The sequence below is a fragment of the Stegastes partitus genome, unplaced genomic scaffold, assembly GCF_000690725.1.
Source record: "Stegastes partitus isolate 25-593 unplaced genomic scaffold, Stegastes_partitus-1.0.2 Scaffold510, whole genome shotgun sequence".
NCBI classification, from domain to species: domain Eukaryota; kingdom Metazoa; phylum Chordata; class Actinopteri; family Pomacentridae; genus Stegastes; species Stegastes partitus.
Window position 1 is genome coordinate 63,623 of NW_007578241.1, and position 19,626 is coordinate 83,248.

At 42.7% G+C, this 19,626-nt stretch overlaps 1 protein-coding gene and 1 long non-coding RNA gene across 2 annotated transcripts; one reads left to right on the top strand and one right to left on the bottom strand.

Annotated features, from left to right (window-relative positions):
• Nucleotides 1-1,753: 1,753 nt before the first annotated feature.
• On the top strand, nt 1,754-14,963 carry LOC103361527 (microtubule-associated protein RP/EB family member 1). The gene is made up of 7 exons (XM_008287630.1): nt 1,754-1,922; nt 4,179-4,306; nt 6,731-6,876; nt 8,443-8,644; nt 8,743-8,852; nt 10,047-10,199; nt 11,765-14,963. The coding sequence occupies exons 2-7, from the start codon at nt 4,186-4,188 to the stop codon at nt 11,807-11,809; spliced, it is 777 nt and encodes a 258-aa protein (XP_008285852.1). The 5' UTR covers nt 1,754-1,922; nt 4,179-4,185; the 3' UTR covers nt 11,810-14,963.
• Nucleotides 14,964-17,322: 2,359 nt separating this feature from the next.
• LOC103361528 (uncharacterized) lies at nt 17,323-18,432 on the bottom strand. The gene is made up of 3 exons (XR_520411.1): nt 18,343-18,432; nt 18,230-18,264; nt 17,323-18,152 (listed from the first exon to the last, which is right to left on the bottom strand). It is a non-coding gene; the product is annotated as an uncharacterized LOC103361528 (long non-coding RNA).
• Nucleotides 18,433-19,626: the final 1,194 nt, after the last annotated feature.

The window sequence follows — 19,626 nt, forward strand, 5'->3', positions numbered from 1 at the left end:
TGTCATCATGATCCCATGTTTGGTCTCTTTATTCCATGTTTGTCCCAAAGCAGAACCACTGAGAACGCAGAGTTCGTGTTTAAATGTGTTTTTATCTGATTTGATCTGGGGTTTAGGTGGCTTCTTGTTTTATGGGCTGAAAATAGAAGTTTTAGACTCCCTGTTGTTTAATTTAAAACCAGGACTATAATCCTGGCAGTGTAATTAGTGCTTTAGCAAGGCATGTAGACCTTCATGTGTGAGATATAATTTAACAGAATAAATAAATTACGAACATAGAAATCTAATTCAACACACTTTTTAAAGAAATATATAATTTTGGAGGCTTTTCTAAGATTTAACTTCACTTCAAAACTCGCTGAGGTAATTTATTAAAACGCACTGACTCCTTTGTTTGGCTCCTGTAAAGTAATAAAATATATTTTGTGTGTTTAAAAATAAAAAAAACAACTAAAAATATGTTCAACATTTGTTTGGAGTCATAATAAAAAGTGGTACTAAATCCCACTGATTTCCCTCACAAAGTTATACAAAACATTAAACTTCTTTATTTGTCTGTTAGTAAAGTCTCTCTGCAGCCACTGAGCAGACATTTCTAACAATAAGGCTAGATTTCAATAAACATTGCAGTTTTTTTTTTTTTTTTTTTTAAGATTGATTTGAGAAAATGTGCAGGAACATTGCATGTATGGTTGAGTGTGAGCATAAAATCTAAATGTAGACAGAGTAAACACATAAACAAACAGGTAAACAACTTTAGAAACAATTTGAAACCAGAGGAATAACCTAATTTAAATATCAAACTATGTTTCTCTTCAACAGCTTAATGTCTTGTTTAAAAACTAAACATTTCTGGATTTGTAGTTTCCTCTGAACATTTTTTAAATCCACTTGACCAAAGTGCTGACCAGGTTATAAAACATGAATAATATGTGCAAAGGCGAGACAGAAAGCAGGATCAAACCGGTAAAAACCAAAAGTCAAATATTATAAAGATCAATTTCTAAAATACATATGAAACACTAAAATATTAAGATTGCTAAGAGCGACGAAAGCCACCGAGAACATGCATGTCTTCAGATTTTTCCTAAAGATTGTAGATAAAGTAGAATTAAATGAAGAAGGTGGTTCTGGAGGTCTGGAGCCTCAACATGGAGCGGTTAACAGCAGAAGTTCTGGAAACACCCAGATCCACGTGCAGCTTCATAAACAAATAATAGAAGCACAAAATCCAGTCATCAGGTGGCACAGATAGAAACTCAGGTTCTGACTTTAACAGGCTGCTCGCTCTAATCAGAGAACTCAATATTAAACTCAATGTTAAAAATGTTCTCTGTCGCGACTGGACTATAAAATAAACAGAAAAGCAAAGCGGTTCAGGTCCGTTTCTCTACATAAAAAGCTCTGCTTGTAATCAGCGAGGGAGCTTCCAAACAGCTGCAGATCTTTAGAAAATGTGAAGTTCATTCAGTTACCTTCACTATTTATGTAAAAAACACAATGTTTTCCCTTTTATTTGAGAGAAATATCACTAGAATATTGATTTTCTAGAAAAGGTAAAGTCCCAGAATAAGTGTGTTTTACTAAAAGCACAGCTGGGCTTCAGTGTTTTTGCAGATCTTTCAATTCCCAGACCTGCAGGTTGAAGTCTGTGATATTTGAAGTGGACCCTCTCCAGTGTTGTGATTTAGCAGGAAGCTACGCGCTGACGTCATTACGTTTAGGCGTTAGCCGCTGCGTCCTGACGTCACGGCCTCGGTCCTTCGCTGCCGGTAGAGTGAGCGTGAACTGCCAAGAAGCGGAGAAGAAAAAGCAGAAGTGGAAACAACGTCGACACAAACACAGATTTGGCTTTTTATGACGCCGGGTGACAGCCGAGAAAACTAAAATCACCGTGTCCTACAACTGTGAACCGACTCCAGGTGGGTTTAACGCCGCCGCCGGGGCGGATCATTTATTTGCCGGCATGTGAAACGGCGGCTAAGCTCTGTTAGCTCTGGTGTTAGCTTGTGGCTAGCAGGAACCGAACCGGGGATGTGATCGTTTGTTCCCGGAGTTAACCAGACAACTCGGGCGAGGCTCCGACTGTCGCTAGCGCACTTCTCTCTCTCGAAGCCGCGGGAGATTTCGGGCCATTGCTTCTGAAAGCTGCTCTCTTTGGCGGCGGCAAGCTAACTAGGCTAACGAGGTGGTGCTTGGTGAGTTCAGGGCGGGGAAACCGTCTTAATGTCGGCGAGATAAACTGCCTCAGATTAGCCGGCTGTCGCATTTAGCCGGTGACAGAAACCTAGCTAGCATTAGCTACAGATTAGTAGCCTGAGCAAGTGAATTGGCTGCCAATTTAACCAGATGCCATGTAGTCGGCTGCTAGTTAACGGCTCATCCAGTGTGTTTAATAGCCGCACAGCTAAGCTACCTTTCAGAATGCTAAGCTGCTTACTGCCGAGCTAACCCCGGCTAACGTTAGCTTCCAAGTTTGTGAACGGGGCCCTGTTGCGTTTGGCTAGCTCTCACTTTCTATCAGCGAGTATCTCCAGACTTTAGCCCGAACCCGACCTCATCCAGACCCCCATCCAGCCTCGCCCCGACCTTCCCACCCCGAGCCCAGCCCGCTGTCTCCGCATCCCGGAGCCGAGCGCCGACCCCGGCACGGGGAGGAGGGCGCTGCGGGAAACACGGTTTTAACCTCATTTTAAGGACTTAGACACACAGCCTGACTGCTGTTAACTAATATACCTGTAAATAACGGTTATTTGAATGATTAGTCATCAGCTGATCCCTTTTCTGTTAAATATTTTAGCCTATGAGCTCTAGAGAATAGTGATCAAAGCTCATCTTAGTCTGTTGTAAATAAATCTGAAGTCATCAACTTGCACATTTTGTCCAGATATATTAGCTTTACCAAATATAAAACAGGAAAAACCTTAAAATCTTAACATTTTGGAAGCTGGGAGCTCACGATGTCTTGACTTTACATTAAAAAAGACAAAAGAATTGACTGACAGTTGTCTCTGCTCTATTAAATTGATAGTAAATAGAAACAGAGTCAAATTGAAGCCATTAGTTCATCATTAAATGTGTTTAAACAGTGGAAACGGCAAACCTTTTATACTCTAACACAACACCAGAGTCTGCAGTGAACATCTCCTGACGTGAAGCCTGCTCATATGATTGACCAGCTTCACTGATCCGTGACTAAATGTTTGTTATCCACCATTCAGATGTGGAATCATCTGCTGGAATCACATTTTGTTGTCCGGTTGTGGACTCCCTCCTATACAGCCTCCAGCGATTACTCTCAGCTGCTGAGGAAATAACTGTCCCGGTCTGACCTGAGCCGCTGTGGATGATGATGGTTTCTGTTGTAAACGGAGACTACCATTACATCTGTAATGACCGCATTACACATAATGATCGATGATTGATTTTGTCCTGCACAGAGCCAGAGACGGGCCGTTGGATTACTAAGTGCAAGCAAACACAAAATGAAATGTTAACTTGGACGCCAAAACCATTGGTACACACAGGTCTCCTCCATGTTTCATGTGATCATATTAGAATAAATCTGAAGACCCTGTGTTTGGTTTTAGTGTGTTACCACCAGTGTTCTGATTAATTAACCAAATAAACAATCAGCAGCATTTTATTCTGCAATCATTTTAATAATCCGTTTATCGCTTAAATTCATTTCAACCCATTTAAGCTTTTCAAATGCACATAATTACCTGCTTTCTTTGACTTCTGTGACATTGAAGTGAAAGTTTAGGGCGTAAACTGTTGGTTGGGCTGTAAAAGGAATTAGGAGATGATGGAAAGTTAGAATAAACACTTTTATCTACAGTTTTGTGAAGTTTTACAGAAGCAGCAAGTCATTTTCTAGATGATTAGATGGAGAGATGACTTTACAGCTCCACCGTTGCCACAAAATACAAATTCAGTGATCCAGAGCTTGTTCATGTGAGAATATTCCTGTCAAATAATTTCTGAATTGGTCAATTTAAAGGTAAAAAAATAAAGTGCCTCATAACGCTGACAGAGCAGCGATGATACAACCTGATGTGCTGGTGTATTTAAACTCTGTCATTGCATTAAAGTTTCTCTCCGTTTCACACTTTTTTCTGCCTTTGTTTTGACGTCCTAACAAAGCTGTGAACCTTCTCCTTTGGTCTCTTCATCAGACCGACGATGGCTGTGAACGTCTACTCGACCTCAGTGACCAGCGACAACTTGAGTCGTCATGACATGCTGGTGTGGATCAACGAGTCTCTACAGATGAACCTCACCAAGATAGAAATGTTGTGTTCAGGTAAGGATTGTGTGTGTGTGTGTCACTCTCCAGCTCATTAATGGACAGATTTCACACCTCATCAATCAGTCCGGGGGCAGGGCCGTCACCTTCAGGAAGCTTTAATGTCACACAGATAACTGTAAATGTGGATTTAATGGTTGAACTGGCAGCTTTGAATGCCGCCTTGTTCCTGCAAATCCGACAAATCGCCCCCCTTTAAAAAGCAAAATGTTCCCACAGCAGCTGAGTTTATGACGATGATGTCAGTCAGTGTTTGCTGAAATGCAGTTCGTCGACTTCTACAAGTGGAGCGCCTCAAGATAAACAGTTGGTGCCCTCGAACCACAGCGGAGGAACGGGGGAGGCCAACGGTGACTGAAACAAGACGTTTCTGTCGGTTCCGCTGAGCTGTTTTCATAAGGACGGATGAAAAACGACTGCAGATCTGCTCATTATGTAACCGCTGTGACGGGCCTGTTCACGTCGTCGTGTTGGAGGAACAGAGGGGTTTGAGCGAGGGTGATATTCTACACCAGAGTGAGAGTTTGCTGATGTGGAGGAGCAGCAAGATGCTCAAAATGATGACAATGACACGAAAACTCAGGTGTTGATCATACGAGGGAGGTCTGGGCGGGAAACGACAGGGAGAGGTATCAGCAGGACCGTCAGTCGCAAACCGCCGTGGAAGCAAAATCCAAAGTTTGGGGTGAATGTCAGCGACGAGGAACCAGAACCAGCTTCACCGGGTCACCACCGGGTCACCACTGGGTCACCACTGGGTCACTTCCTCGGTTTGTTTGTTTCATGTGTCCAAAGACGAGATCCGTCCTTTACCCTTGTTTGTTTATGTCTGTAAATTAATTAGTGTTTTTTATTGTCGGGTTAAGATTAAAATACCTCGTCTAATGGGCAGAAATGGTTCAAGACCTTTATTTGTCACAAACGGCATCATACACAGTAAAACGCACCAGTTCCACACCAAAACAAGAATAAAGGATAAAAATAGATCGCTATCGATATAAGCAAAATAGATTAAATTGTCGAATTGTGCAAAAAAAAGTTTATATACAAGGTGAAGAGTGAACAGTTTGGTTGTCTATGAAGTCACTATGAAGTAAATTCAGATTAAACGTTTTCTGTTGGAAAGAAAACATCAAAACAATCAATAATTCATGATATGGATCGGACGGCCCGGATGTGAAGCATGTTTCAGGCTTTCCTTCTTTTAAATGCGTTCATGGGGGAATTTGTGGAAGATTAGCGGCTTAAAAAGTTTTAAACCGTTGACACAGATTTGGTTTTCAACAGAATCAAACGTTCTTGTGTTTACTGTCGTGTCAAGTGTGATTCTTTTATAATAAACGGTCCTGATTCAGTTCATGTGTCGGTAGATCAGCACCGTTAACACTGTGTTTGTTAAATAGATGATGGACAGAAACATTAACTTTCTGAACCTAATAAACGTGAACATTGGCTGCCTGTGCATGCATGTGTTGTCAGTGTGCCGTGTTCATATCTAAACCCCGGGCTTTGAAGTGTGTAATTAAAAGGCGTGTCTGGGCAGCGAACGCCGGGACAATGTGCTTTAATCCCCTGTGGACGGATACATGAGTCAACTGGTTTCCCATTTGTAGCCGTGTAACAAAAAGATGACTTTGCATTCGGGGGGGTAGAGAAGCACCATCTGCAATGACGACCTGCACCCAGGATGAGCTGCTGAGTAACGCTGCAGGAAGTCAGCGTCTCTTCACTGTTTTCTCAAACATCAGACGTGAACAAAACAATCGTACGGGAGCTAAACAAAAGCAAAACTGTTAGCGTTCAGCGTTAGCCTTCAGTGCTCTGTGCTGTGTTTAATGTAGCTCCGATTACCAGACGAGTGGCGTGGTTTAGATATGGAGTTATTAAAGTGTTGTGATCGCTGTCAGTCACTGGTACGAAAGAAAGCCACGAAAAGGATGGTAGATGCTCTGAAAGATGTTCCACCATCATCAGTAGAAAGATGTTCCACCTTCAGCTAGATCTATCTCCACCAACTGGCTCTTCTGTCCTCTGGTTCTGATCCATGCTGCATGTATTCATTGACCCAGTAGGTTGGACGTTCCTCTCCATCTCTCTGAGGAAACTCTGGCTGCAGTTCAACCTGAAAACTCTCTGAATCTTAATCATAACTCAGTCAGTTGTAGCTTGCATACAGAAACACAGAATTTATCTGTTTTTGTTAAAATAGAATCTGGTTTGTGGATGTGTAGAATAAAGTTTTTTTTCCCTCCATATGTTCATGGACCATCAGAAAGTTGAACCTGTGACTGTTTTTATTTACACTACGAGCTCTTCTTTCATTCCTCTCTCATGAACATGGACCAACGTTTCTTCTTCTGCTGCTGCTCTTTAACATTCACTCCCTGTGGTAAACGTCCTCGCCGTCTGTTCTGTGTCCAGGTGCTGCCTACTGCCAGTTCATGGACATGCTGTTCCCCAACTCTGTGCCTCTGAAGAAAGTCAAATTCGGTGCCAAGCTGGAGCACGAGTACATCCACAACTTCAAGCTCCTGCAGGTCGCCTTCAAAAAGATGGGAGTGGACAAAGTGAGTAGTGATGTGCACCTACACGCCGGCTCCAAATTACAGGCGGCGCAGAGGAATCTGACATCAGAGGGCAGGCGGTCGGCTGAGTTTACCGTCTGGAAGCTGCTCCTCTGGCTGTGGCCCATAACAGGCAGAGAGCTGATGCTTCATCAGGCAGCTCTGATCAGACTGTCTGGGGTTGTTGGTTTAACAGATGAGCTGCGATGTCCGTCTGTCACCTGCACATCTTTACCTGAGCTGCTCGCTTTTCTTTTTCTATTGATATTTCTGTTTTTATAGTTCATGACTCTTAAAAAGAACTCACCTTTTGTTGCTTTGGGATGTAGTCAACCGAAGAATTGCTTCAAAACACCTGCAGGTGAACTAAACGCTCAGATTTCTGTGTTTGCGCCACATCGAATCACAAGAGATTAAAGCCGCTGCACATATTTATGTGACAGAATATAGCACAGATAAGTCAGCTGCTGCTTTCAGATGATCCACATGTTGGTTGTTGAGCTGCGATAGTCAAACTTTAAACATCTTGCAGCCACACAGACGACTTCGTTGACACGCTGTCGGTTGTTTTGTGGCCGACTCAGAGTAAACCTTCAAGAAACATCAACTGAGTCTCCATCGGGTCGGGCCGGTTCAAAGATAGGACAACGTGGGGGTGTTCAGAGTTGGTCTGTTCTGGAAATAATGGATTAATCCTGGATGGATGTTGCTGATTGTCCAACCAATGAGAGTCAGGCATGATGAGAGCAACTAGACGACTTTCTTTATGCTCCTCTCTCAGTTATGTTTCATTAGATTTTTCTGTGTCCTTACCTACTTTGTAAAGTGTCTTTGAGTGTCTTGAAAAGTACTCTCTAGGTATTATTATTATTATTATTATTATTATTATTATTGTTATGGATGCTACAGCTGCAGTTCAAGAAGAGCATAAAAACTTGAATAAATATTGTTTTTGAGGTTTAAAAACTAGTTCTATTTCTGTCTGGTGTCATGGAAAATAATGGATGAGTCCAGGAAACCCTGTGGCTGTAGCGCTGTTTTGCTTAATGAAAGTAAAGCAGGCGAAAGCGTATCGACCAACCAGTGGACCTCCAGCGCTAAAGGAGTCTGAGGGTATCGGGTGGAGGATGAAACAACAGCTCGTACAACCTTTGGTCTAGTTGTCGAGTGTGATTTCTGAACGGATGTTGTGTTTTAGCACCGATCTGTCGGTGAACAGCCTCTAAAGGCATCGTAGCGGTCGCTCCATCAGTCGTGTTGCAGACCGCTAAACGACACAAATTGCGATGAACTCAGCCAGCAGCTGATGTATTTGTCCAAATCCCCCGGTGACCGAGTAAAGACGAAACAGATGGAGACTCAACAGGTTGCCTTTGTTGTCATTGTACAGCATGAATGACCAAATTGTGTATCGTCCTCTTGTAAGGTGGTTGAAGAGACACACGTACGTTAAAATCAGTCATAGCTTCACACACTCATGAATAAAGTCTGAAACAGATCGTACATTAACAGATAGAAGCTAACGCACAGCTAGCCTAGCGCTAACCCTCTTCCCTCTGCTGCCTCCAGATCATTCCAGTAGACAAACTGGTGAAGGGCAAGTTCCAGGACAACTTTGAATTCGTCCAGTGGTTCAAGAAATTCTTTGACGCCAACTACGACGGGACGGAGTACGACCCGGTGGAGGCGCGACAGGGCCAGGACGCCATGCCCATGCCCAACCCCGCCACGTCGGCTCTGGGCAAGACCCCCAGGAAGCCCCTCACTCAAGGTCAGCGGGGCGGGTCGGAGCGGTGGGCCGGTGGTGGTGGTGGTGGTGGTGAGTTGTGAACCGGGCCGGTGCTGACCTTCTGTCTCGTGTCTCCACAGCCGCTCAGAGGCCACCGGTCGCCAAGGTAGCGCCCAAGCTGGCTCCCACCAGCGCGAGGAAGCCGGGGATGGGAGGAGGCGACGAGGAGAGGGCGGAGATCCTGAATGAGGTCAGAAAAAACAAGATCTGTTGGCTTCATGAAGCACTGATCACGTCTCTGAAGGGGGGAAGGGTCGGTCGGTCTCACAGCAGGCAAACAAATCAGCACTTTGTTGTTGTAGTTTCACGAAAGCCATTTCAAATGTTCAGTATTTCTGACAACACAACTCGTACAGCTTTGAACTTTAAGTCGGACACAGACAAAGTAGTTCCCAGCAGATCCAAGTAATTAAATGGCTCCAGCAGGGGCCAAAACTGTAATTTTAGACCCTTGAAAATGGGAAAAAAGTGGAGAATTGTAACAGATGAGGGTTGTATTGGGACCCCAGACAGTTCCTCTCAGTATAACTCTGCACATCAGGGTTTGTAGTTCTACTAAGAGTCCACGTTTTCTTTTTTGCACACAAGAAGAGCAGAAAAGTGGAACCTTGTCCGACCATGTTAACCCCACATCAGTCTGCTGATGTCAGAGGCCTCAGACGTTGGTGAATTATCCACCAAAGACTTGATTTTCTACATTTCTCAGCTTATTTAGTTTCCAAAAATTGAAAAAAGAAAACTGGTATCAACATGCAGAACATTTCTCCAACGGCCTGAAGTTGTACCAATGCTGCCTTTATGTGCAGCAGATGTTTTAGTTCTTATGTTTTTAATCTGTAAGTAGTTAAACATCAGGTTTTCACACTCGTCTCCTGTAAACACTGCCACTCATGGCTTCTTGTTGTGTCAGACGTCTTCTACAGAAGCTGGTTAACTGTATGATGCTGATTTTTGGCATTTTTTTAATTAGTAGGAAAACATAGATGCATTTGAAAACATAGTTTACACTGACAGGAACTTTCCTGGACCCCAGTACCAACCTCGATTCCATTTTCAAGGCCCAATAATCACAAATCCGTCCTCCGTTGGAGCTTTTTGATCATCAGAATCTGCTGGAAACTGTTTTATCTGTGTTTGCACCAAATGTCACGGCTGTGGGAGTTTAAATTCTGGAGTTATTGAATCCTTAAACTGGGTTTCAAAGGTGAAAATACAAAAAAAAAATCACAGAATGCTCAAACTTCTGGCCATATATTTTACAGAACTTGTTGTCTTGACCCAAATAACGACTAAATAAACCCTGAACAGAATCAGAGACACATGAATTTAAAAGCCTGTTGGACCAGAACCACAACCTGACGTCGCCTTTTTTCTCCACCCACAGATGGAGATGCTGAAATCCACCATCCGGGACATGGAGAAGGAGAGAGACTTTTATTTTGGTAAGCTGCGGAACATCGAGATGATCTGCCAGGAGAAGGAAGGCGAAGGCGACCCGACAGTGCAGAGGATCGTAGACATCCTCTACGCCACAGACGTGAGTTTCTGGTTCCTGGTTGTTTTTAAGACACAACATGAGCTTCATGTAGTTTATTTACCACCTGATAGGAAACGCTCTGAGCAGGTGGAGCTGGTTGTGAAGATGTAGTTTACTGTTGAACATGAGCAGCGGGTTCCTGTAAACCCTCCTCCCCTGGTCCAGCACCGAGCCAAAGCCCATTTGTTTGTCTGTTAACAACTGCTGATGCCATTGCACATTCCTGCCGAGGAATGGCATGCAGCCTGCTCTGTGAGGCCGAAGGGCTCCGCTGGCGCTGCCCGTCTGGACCGGCGCTGGTTGGCTCCACCGGCAGCCAGGAGCTCAGCCATCAGGCAGTAACAAAGCAACTGGGCCTCTCCTGTAGGTTCTACAGAGAAGAACCAAGCTGGGTTTTTTTAGTGATCACCTGTGAAAGTGACCCGACGCAGGTCCATCAGTAACGACTTTAAATTAGATAGAATAGAATAAAATATCCTGATTAGTCTGACAGGGGGAAGCTTGAAACGTCACAGAAAGAAACCTAGAAAACCAGACTATAAGGAGGCCAGATCTAAACACTATGTACACAATATAAAGAGAAATAAATGACATGTTGAGTCATATAGAAGGTAAAGACAACACCAGCTGACTGAATTTTACATAAAACAGCTAAAAAACTGCTTTTCACCGACAACATCCACAATATTCATAATAACGGTGCTTGTGTCGCGCCTTTCAAAACACTTTATAAACAGAAAACATGAGCCGTCGTCTGAGTGACGCCTCCTCTGGTCTCTACAGGATTAAACAGTAGGAGGCTCCACCTGGTGGAACAACCAGGTACTGCAGCTGGCCTACTGCGTTAAACAGTAGGAGGCTCCACCTGGTGGAACAACCAGGTACTGCAGCTGGTCTATGATAGATTGACTGACATGCACGGCCTTCTGCCTTCCTGTGAACAGTTTGATTAAAATATTAACATTAATTTTTGGATGTACACTTAACCATTGACATCCCTTGTGGCGTTTCCCCCGATTCTTGCATATATATATATATATATAAGTCTGAGAAGATAAAATGTGATAATAAATAAATTAAAATTCTAAAACAAAAATTGGAAAATATAAATAAATAAAAATAAATATAAAATATATAAATAATAATTTTAGACTTTTTTTTTTCAAAGAAGACGTTGAAATCTGACGTATGAACCGATACGATTACATCTGAAGGACAAACTGGAGGTCTGCTTGAAATGCTGTTATTTTAATGCCACATAATGTTTTTTTAAAATCCATTCAAATAACATTTTATTTGCTTTTTAGCACAAACAGACTCTGTAGCCTTCAGACTCTGAGCTCCAGGCATCAGGTAACGAACTGAACCGCTCAGCTCAGGGTTGGTTTGTTTGTTTGTGAGACCAGAGAGACGAGGCTGCATCACACCTCGAGCATTTATCAGTAATCAGCTGGTAGACATACAGATAGTCAGGACAGCGCCAGACATCGACCCGCTAACCGACCACCTGTAGCTGTACATCTGTGGCGCCGCCTCACGTCTCGTTTCTGTCTGGTTCTGTTCAGGAGGGCTTCGTGATACCGGATGCCGAGGAGCAGGAGGAGTTTTAATATTCAAGACTGCAAGCAACTTTTCTTTTCAATGCCCCCGGTCTTCAAAAACCCACCTCCAAATCCTTCCTCAGGCCGAGACGGTTCGGTTTCACATCCAGCGCCGAGCCGGACCTCGACTTGTGCTCCCCGACCCCCTCCCTCCCGACCCGCCGGACCTCTTCCTTCAGTCCTTCGGCGCCGTACAACTCATCTTCTGTCGACGAAGCCTCGGCCACTGCCTCTTCCTGCTCGGCTCCCGTCAGGCCCCGCCCCCTCCCCGCCTGTAACTCCACCCCCTCCGGAACATATCTGGTTTTTTGTAACGGACTCTTTGAGTGTGAAAAAAAACAAAACGAAACGAAACACGGTGATGTTCTGTGTGCGTGCGCGTGGTTGTATGTGTTTAATAATCAGTCAAATCGAAACGTGAAGAACCTCCTCTGCGGACCCGGCTGCCTCTTCACCGCCTCGTCCCGGACCGACCCGGATCGTTGGGTTTGGCGGCGCTGCGGCCGCTTTCGTGCCTCAATTATACTCATTTGTAAGATGCGTTCACAGACCTGACGGAAAGCAGGAAAGGAAAAACACATTCCCAACTAGAGCTCTAAATCTGGGCTGAATTTTTTTTGCTAAATGAAACTCGACTGCGGGTTAAATGAAACGTGGAGCGGTCCGGTCCGGTCCGGATCAAGGCGGCGGCGGCGGCCGGGTCTTCTCTTGGCCTTTTTCCACCTGTGACGAGTTGTTGCCACCAAGGACGCCTTCCTGATGAGCTTTTGTAAATTAATGCTACTCACATCTTTCCCCCTTCACTCCATTTTGTCTTGTTGTTGTTGTTGTTGTTGTTGTTTTTGTTTGTTTGTTTTTCGGCGCCTGTCATTCGAGCCCTCACCTTTTTTTTTTCTACACCTTGTTTAAGTTGCTCACGCTCACTAAACGACTGTTGGAAAGGTTTTACATGTGTGTGTTTTCCCACCACAGAGAAAAGAGTTTGGCTTTTTTGTTTGGGTTGCTCTTCTTCTTGTAGCAGATCCACCGCTAACACGCTCCGTTCACATTTCAGGCTTCCTAAATGTGCAATTCGTGATTTCCAGGCGAGTCGTTGGCTCTCAAGAGTCGATCGACAGTAAAAACGTAGCTGATCCACGTTTTGCAGCAAACACTGTGAGCTCCGACCGCAGCACAAGCTAACGTCGGGTTTCTCCCGAAGCTAACGTGGGATCAAAAAGCTCAAAAGTCTCCCCTGAAGCCAGATTCTTCTTTTCTCGCCCCTCCACTGACCAGTTTTAATCTTGTATACTGTGGATCTGATCTGAGTTTTTCCACTGTACTGTGTTTAAAAACGAAAAAAAAAAAACTTAAAAAAATTTTTGTTCCACGAACTCTTAACAGCAACTTGTTGTTATTGGAAGACACAACTCTCTCAGTGGCCTTATTCATACGATGATTTTTTTTTTTTTTTACTTTCTGTACGTTTCTGCTGTCCCGGCCAAATGTTTGTACTGTTACGGTCATAATTTTAAATGTGTTCTGAATCGGAGGTTTTCTGGGCAGCTGTGTCAGGGTGCAGCCTGTCTTCCATTAAACGCTCGCAAAGCAAACAAGAAATTATATATTTATGTTGACTTATTTGTTGTTGTTTTTTCTTTGTTCTTCTTGCCTTCGGTTTGATCTCGACGTCGCAGCTGCAGAATTAAATAAATCAAAGACGAGCTGATCGATATTCGTCGAACGCATCGGATGTTTTTCTGCCTTCAGCGAGACTCTCGATGTTTTCTAATTATTTTCCGAATGTACTGACTCTCCGAACAGCAGTCTTGTCGGTTGGCGATAGCTTTTTGTTCCTTCCGTGTGCTTTTAGCTTCGATTTGAGGATTTTCGTGCGTGTTCGGAGCGCCATCTGCAGGACTTTTACCGTCTTTTACTCGACATGTAGCAGGAAAAACTCAAGTAAAGTGACGAGTTTCAGGAACAAAAAAAAAAAAAAACATCCCCAAGAACAAGAACTGCCAAATGCTTACCTCAAATATTAACACTATCCGATACGACTTTAACACTCCTGAAACTGCAGATTTGACCTCAAATACGCAACGAAAGAGTCAAATCAAAGTTCTGGAGTACAGATGCAACAAAAAACGTCGCTGAAGACGACGTGAAGCGTTTTAACATGAGTTCAGTGGATTTACCCGAACTACTGCTCTTCCATCGGCTCTACAGAAGTCGTAAGCAGACACGAGGAGCGTTTGAACAACGCGGTTGACTTTCCTTCTTTATTCCAACCATGTTTTGCCATGTTGTCATTTATTCTCTGTTTTTAAGGTTAGTTACTGAAACTACCAGCGATTATCTTCACGCTCGATTCGACGCTCGGCCTAAAAAAACTGAAAGAAAACGGTGAAAAGATTCGATTAAATCCCAACAGGACTTCTTTTATCAGTTTACTGGCACAGAGGAGGAGAGGAAGCAGAAAAAGTTCACTTTTAAGAGAGTTTTTAATCTTTTTTTCTTGAAGCAAACCCGTTAGAAACCTTTCAGTCGACCTGCGGTGACGTTTTAAAGGACGCCGCTCGGTTTAGTTAAACTCAGCTTCAGATTGGGTGTTATTCTTCTTTTGGAGGTGAGAAGGTCGAGATAAACAAAAGGAAACTTTCTGTTTCCTCGATGCAGGAAAACGGCAACTTTCTGCCGCGAGCCTTATGCAACGTCGTCGTCGGGGGCGTGGCCTCCTTTGCGTAGCGGCCTCCGGACCGACCCCTCCCGGTGCCAACGAGGCCTCCGTCCTCCCGCCGCCGAGGCCCTGGAGCGGTACCGACCCGTCTGTCCTTCACCGGAGACTTCTTTGACAATCGTCTGGTTTTTGGCGACGGTTTCCTGACAGCGTGTTTGAAGTGGCGTCGACCGGTTGGTGGTAGTGACGTGTGTCGTTGTGCGTTCGTGTTCAGGACTGTGTGCGACGGTCGCTCAGCCGTTTGTGTGTTTTTTTTTTTTTTCGTTTTTTTGAAACTGCAGAAGACGTCTGAGCAAAGAGAGACTCTGGCTGTGAAGGCGGCGGCGGCGGTTCTTTCTCCTCTCTGTCCAGCTTCTCTCTCTTTCATGTGTTTCTTATATTCTGCTGAACTCGATTTTCCTAAATCAAGTTTCGTACCGACAATAAAACAGTATTTCCACGTCAGACTTGGCTGTTTTTTTAATTCCTCGAGAATCTATTTGTGTCAAATTTCTTTATAGAGACACAAAAAACATTTTAAAGACATTAAAAAACAACCAAAATTATTAATTACTACGATTTTCTGGTAAAAACTGAGACTTGGAGTCTGAAAACTGAAGAAAACGTTTATTTACGTGTTATTTTAATGCAAAAGAAGCAGATTATTTTAACCTTTCACTGTACAAACAGGTTTTGAGAATAAACTGCTCTGTGTGAGTTACTTTATTAAAATTTTTGAAAATAAAACATACAAATCACTTCAAAATCCACAAGAAAATAAATTTAATTACATTTAAATGCAAAGCACAAACAGTATTTATTTTTTAAAAGTTCAAATAATATTTTTAAATGTGATTAAAAAATAAACAAAAATAACATTAATTACAAAGAAAATGTAAATATGAAGTTACAAAGATTTCAGTTAATTAAAAAAAAATAAAATAGAAATTCTAATAAAATATAAATCCACAGAAATATTAAAGAAAAATAATCTAAATTAAGTAAGAAAAGAAAAAGATAATTTATAATTGCAAAAAACAAATTAATAAAAAATGCAAATGAGTGTGAGATTATAAATGATGCAAATTAATTCAAAATAATTGACATTTTCTATTTTTTTCTATTTATTAAAAATACTAATTCTAACACATTTTCATTTATTTTTTTAATAACTCAAATGACTCAAAAAGAATGAAACTGGGAATAAAAACAATAATTCTGAGACACACCAGAGTTTTTAAAGTTAATCAGTGAACTCACAGTTTTACAGAAACTGAAGCAGAAGATGCAGTTTGTTTGTTTTCTCTTCATTTTAATCCTGATGCTGTTTCTTTGCTTCTTCCGTTCACAAACTGGATTTTGTCGCCACCTGCTGTTTCTCAAACCAAACTTCACGGTTTAGATGAGACGTCATCCATCCTTCTGCTGCACTGACGTTTCTAAATATTATTATTAGATTATTTGTCCATGTTTACCTCCAGGTTAAGCTTTCTGGATTTATGATTCATGATTTATGACTATTTGTTTTAATGATTCAGACCAAAGTTAATTAAAGTTTTCACATTTTTATTTGTGATCAGAGGTCAGGACCCATCAGGCGCTGATCACCTCCATCAGTCTGACTCCATTTGCTACAAAATAAAACAAAAACTGTTTGGAAATTAATTAAAAAGCAATAAAAAAGCATCACATACAGTAATAATGCAACTTTCCCCACAGACGTTATTATACAAATGAATAAAACAAAGAAGTCATCAGAAAGAAATTTGATCAATAAACACCAGAATTACTCAGAAAGTTTAGACACTAACAATAAAAATAAGAAAAAGAAAAGAAAAGAAAAACAATCCCTCATAACGTCACCATAACATCACCTGTAGATGAAGCTTCTCTAAAACTCGCTGCTCTGCTCCTTTAATCAACCGGATGTACTTTGAGCTCCCGCGGCTGCCGTTCCCCCTCTAAGCCCCGCCCACCGCGCAGGTGACGCTAATGAAGCGCACCTGAGAGCGGCGGGAGGTTCGATCTGAGTCCGTATCGGCCAGGAAAAGGAATAAAATAGAAGTAAAAGAAGAATAAAGAAGAGGAAGAAAAGCAGCTGGAGTCTGAGGAGGAGAAACACCTGAGCAGGTGAGTCGGCTGCTTCCTGTCACGCTGCAGCTTTTATAAAGTCTGTAGAAGCTCGTGACTGAGATTATAAACGACTGACTGCTGTTTTGTAGGTTTATTATTAAATGACACTAAACATCCAATAAAATCACAACCAAGTGATTTAAAGGTGAACCTGGAGCTCACGTCACGACTCTACGGTTCATGAACTAGTTCTTCTGTTCGACCACATTTTTACAGGATGTATTTAAAAAAGTTTTCATTTATGTTTTAATTTGCTGCTATTTGAAAGAGAAGTTTTATTTACATTATGGACTGAAATCTGTTAAAATCATCGTCAAAAAGAATTAATTTCTTTGTTAACCTTTTAAAAAGTTTCAAAAACGGCAAAAACTTGAATCTACATTTTTACAAACAGTGATTTGTTCTTTTGCAATATTGACCAAAAATGACTTATTTTTTTATTTACATCATATTTTAATTGCTGCTATTTCAAGTTATCTACATTGAGGATTGAAGTTTGATAATAATCGGGGGGAAAGTACTGATTTACATGTTAGCTGTAAAAAAAAAAAGACTTCAAATGTCTTTAGAAATAATAATTCATTCTTCTACAGAGTGTGATTTATAGATTTGCAGCTTCAGCGTCTCTAAATGAACTGAAATCTCATCATTTTACAGGTTTTTGCTGCTTTCACTGTTTTCTAACGTCACAGTTTTAGTTTTTCTGTTCTGGCGTCCTCGCGGCACCATTTATTTCCAGGTTTGTTTTGAATTCTCTTTTACTTTTTGGAGGTGGTTGGAGCTAAACCTGGTTGGACGTTTCCTTCTGTGGAGCTTTAAGTCCTGCTGAACTAAGATGGTCCTGCATCGTATAAACTCTGATTTTCTTTTCTATAAATCCTGCAAATGTGACAGACGCTGATTTTTGGCAACATCATTATATTTGGGTTCGACTCTCAGACTTGTGTCACAGTTTAATGGACAGAAAACTCAGACGAAGGCGTGAGAGGGATTCCTAAAAGTTATTTTAGTTCAATGCATCCTAAAATCTTTATTTCTGAAAATAATGAAATCAAAGAGTCATTTCTGAACCACAGTTCTTCTGTTCAAACTTTTTTTCCTCCACGTTTGGTTTCATTGTGAACAACTGAAGCACATTTAAGGATGTTTTGTGCATTCATGTCAGATTTCTCTGAATCCTCCTGTAGCTGAAGCGTTCTGTGCTCTGCTCTCTCATGTCGTCTTCATTTCATTGTTTTTTATCATTACCAGATATTTTGGACTCAGACAAACGCCTGCAGCAGGTTCCAGAACATTTCTGAGCATTTAGATGAATTTAAAAATCACGTCCAGCTCCAGAGTTCTGACCCAGTCTTTCCTTTAAACGTGCTCGTCATTTATTGGTTATCGATCAGCCGGTTATTGGTGACGGTTCGGTACAACCTCCAGGGACCAGTACAGGTTCTGCTCCGTGTCGAGCTCATCCAGCTCCTGGTAGATCGCAGATTCCCGTCTGAAACCTGCGTCGCCGTCGGTGACGCTCTGGAAAACACAAAAAACAGCGTCAGCGCCGAGCGACACCTGAAACGGTTGCCATGGTTACAGAGAGGCGTCCTCACCTCCGGGGTTGTGGTGTCTCTGACGGTGTTCACGTCTGTGGAGGAGATTAGATGAAAGTTTGACTCGTTCCTTGTTGCAGTCATTAACGGTTGAAGGTAGAAAAGTTACTCACACTGAACGCTGTCGCGTCTCGCCTTCCGTTTGTAGACGAACATCAGTGAAGCGACCAACAACGCGACAACCACAGACGCACAAACCGCCGCCTGAGACAACAGGTTTCCTGTTAGAGACACAGGAGACACGGTATAGAAAGGCTATGGGCAACTTGGAAAAGACTGCTTCAGGAAATGCTGTGGTGGCTGATGGGTTGCCTGGTTGCTCGCCTAGTTGCTGCTATAATGGATGCTGTGGTTGTCTGAGTGGTTGCTATGATTTTCTAAGTGGTTGCTATGGTGGTGATTTGGGTGCCAGGTGGCCTGCTTAATGGTTGCTATGGTAGTTGGCACGGTACTTGCTTATGGTAGTGGTTGCTAAGGTCTCTGAGTGGTTGCAAGGGTGGTTACTTAGCAGTTGCTATGGTGTTTGGTTGCTATATTGGTTGCTAAGGTGGTTGGCAGGCTGCTTGTTTAGTGGTTGCTTGGCGGTTGTCTAGCAGTTGCTATGGTGGTTGTCTGAGTGGTTTTCTGAGTGGTTGCTATGGTGGTGAGTTGGGTGCCAGGTTGCTTCCTTAGTGGTTGTTATGGTGGTTGGCACAGTACTTGCTTAGCAGTTGCTATGGTGGTGGGTTGCTTCTTCAGTGGTTGCTAAGGTCTCTGAGCGGTTGCAAGGGTGGTTACTTAGCAGTTGCTATGGTGGTTGCTAGGGTGGGGTAGCTTGGTTGTTGCTATGGTGGTTGGGAAGCTGCTTGTTCAGGGGTTTGCTATGACTTCTGAGCGGTTGCTATACTGGTTGCTCCGGTGGTTGCTATGGTGGTTGGTTGGCTGCTTGTTTAGTGGTTGGCATGGTGGTTGCCATGGTTCTGTCACGTCTGATCGGAGTTTTAGGTTTTGCTGATCCAGCTAACTCAGAGAAAGCCCGACTATGTTAAACTGGCTTCACAGCTCAGCCCTCAGATTGTGGTGAACTTTCTGGTGAACTGACTTCTATGAGACTCCAGAGTCGTGTAGATTCAGGATTTAATCTGTTCTGGTTGGACGATAACATCTGAAAGATTTTTGACTAAACTGCTTGTAAATAAAGAAGAATTCAGACTTTTTATTTGGACGTCATGTCCAAAACAGGAAGTTGTGTGTTGGTTATCACCTCTAGATGCTGTTTCTTGCAGATCTCAGAACGTTTTTAGACGTTTTCTTTCTCGTCAGTGAAACGTTTAGCTGCTGTTTTTGGAACTCACCACCTGTAACCAGGATCTCAAACTGCTGGCAGGTGTTTCCTCCTCGCTGCCGGCCGACGCCAC